Below are 1,549 nucleotides of genomic sequence, written 5' to 3'. Positions count from 1 at the left end.
TTAGCTGTTGTGGCCTCGGTGATTATAATATTATTTATTGCAATATTTGTATTTCAGTGTTATCATAGAAATTGTTTTATAACATTAAAAGAAATACTCACTGAAAGTGATTATTCAGTGCAACAAATTAATGTTTTATCTTATAACCTTTGCCTTAGAGCACCTTTAATTTCAAATGAAGGAGACGATTTTAAGAATGTTAGATTAGACTTATTTATTAAAAACGTATTAGAACACTTTGATATTATTTTTTTACAAGACGTTATTGGGGCGTATTCCGCTCGAAGAGCACATTTAATAGAAGTTTGTTTATATAGGAATTGTTATTAAATAACACTCATTAGAAATTAGTGTGCATACGAAAAAGGATTAACACATTCATTAGTAAGTTTAACTCCAATATTGCCTTGTTTTATTTGTGATGGAGGATTACTTATATTAAGTAGAATTCCTTTAAAAGATAGAGATCAATATATCTTTAAATCAAGGATATTCCCTGAATCAATTTTATCTCGAGGTGTTTTATATTCAAAAATTCAACCAAATGAATCAACAATATTACATATATTTAATACTCAATTACAATCAATTTCTAATAACCCTCTTGTTAATCAAATACGTTTGAATCAATTAGATGAATTAGTTAAATTTATATTATCAAAAACTAGTAAAGATGAATACCCTATTCTAATTTGTGGAGATTTTAGCATCAACGCATTAGCCAAAGCAGAGACAATTATTGATGAAACATTTTGGGAAAGTGGTGAAACTGAAGAAAGTGAAATGAAAGATTCTATTAAATATATTGAGGAACAAACTGATGAATATGTACAATTAATAGACAAATTATCTGATATTGGTATTGTTAAAGATATTATTTATAATGGACTTCATCGTCATCCAATTACTACAGGAGATACATATTTTGATAATAATAAAGAACTTCCATTAGAAACAGTATTAACAAAAAAAGAAGACCAATTATCAAAACGGTGTGAAGATTATATATTTCTTATTATAAGATCAAAAGAAATAGAAATAACAAATCCATATATTCATACATATGATGTAAATAATGATGATTTTAATTTTTTATCATCGCACTATGGATTGAGTTGTGTTATTAATTGTTAAGTCATATTTAAATTGAATATATTAATTAAACTTAAAAAAAATAATTCAATTTGTTTTAAAGAGTAATTGGCTGTTTTTGTATTAATCTAACAATATTACCAGATATTGTAAAAATCCAAATAGAATGATTGGTTACAAATAATGAACATATTTTTTCATTTATTAACACTTCTTCATTTGAACTCCATTGAGACAAATTATATGAATTATGAAAAGTAATTAAATCATCGGAAATACAACAAATATTTGAGCTGTTAAATAAAGGAAGAATAAAATCACATGTCTCTTCAATTTCAGATAGTAATTTTCCTTTTATTGAATAACAAAGTAAATTAGTTGTTGTTACAATAAATAATTTATTATCACAAAATGATAAATCATTAATTGGAGTATCAATATTAAATTTTAAAACCAT

General features: G+C 24.3%; 1 protein-coding gene across 1 annotated transcript in view, besides 1 other annotated feature; it reads left to right on the top strand.

Moving 5' to 3' along the window:
- EDI_072590 (uncharacterized protein) overlaps nt 1–1,134 on the top strand; it is a gene marked incomplete at both ends in the record, with an annotated part of 1,362 nt that extends 228 nt beyond the window's left edge. The window contains 2 exons of the mRNA XM_001735803.1: nt 5–303; nt 352–1,134. Of these exons, the coding sequence (XP_001735855.1) occupies nt 5–303; nt 352–1,134 (1,082 nt within the window). The remainder of the gene's footprint in view (nt 1–4; nt 304–351) is intronic.
- A 3-nt stretch (nt 1,135–1,137) lies between these two features.
- Nucleotides 1,138–1,180: a sequence feature (AT_rich).
- Nucleotides 1,181–1,549: the final 369 nt, after the last annotated feature.

The sequence above is a fragment of the Entamoeba dispar genome, genomic scaffold (genome assembly GCF_000209125.1).
Source record: "Entamoeba dispar SAW760 scf_1105229459435 genomic scaffold, whole genome shotgun sequence".
Classification (NCBI taxonomy): domain Eukaryota; phylum Evosea; order Mastigamoebida; family Endamoebidae; genus Entamoeba; species Entamoeba dispar.
Note: the sequence above shows the minus strand (reverse complement) of the source record. Positions and strands in the feature narration are given on the sequence as shown.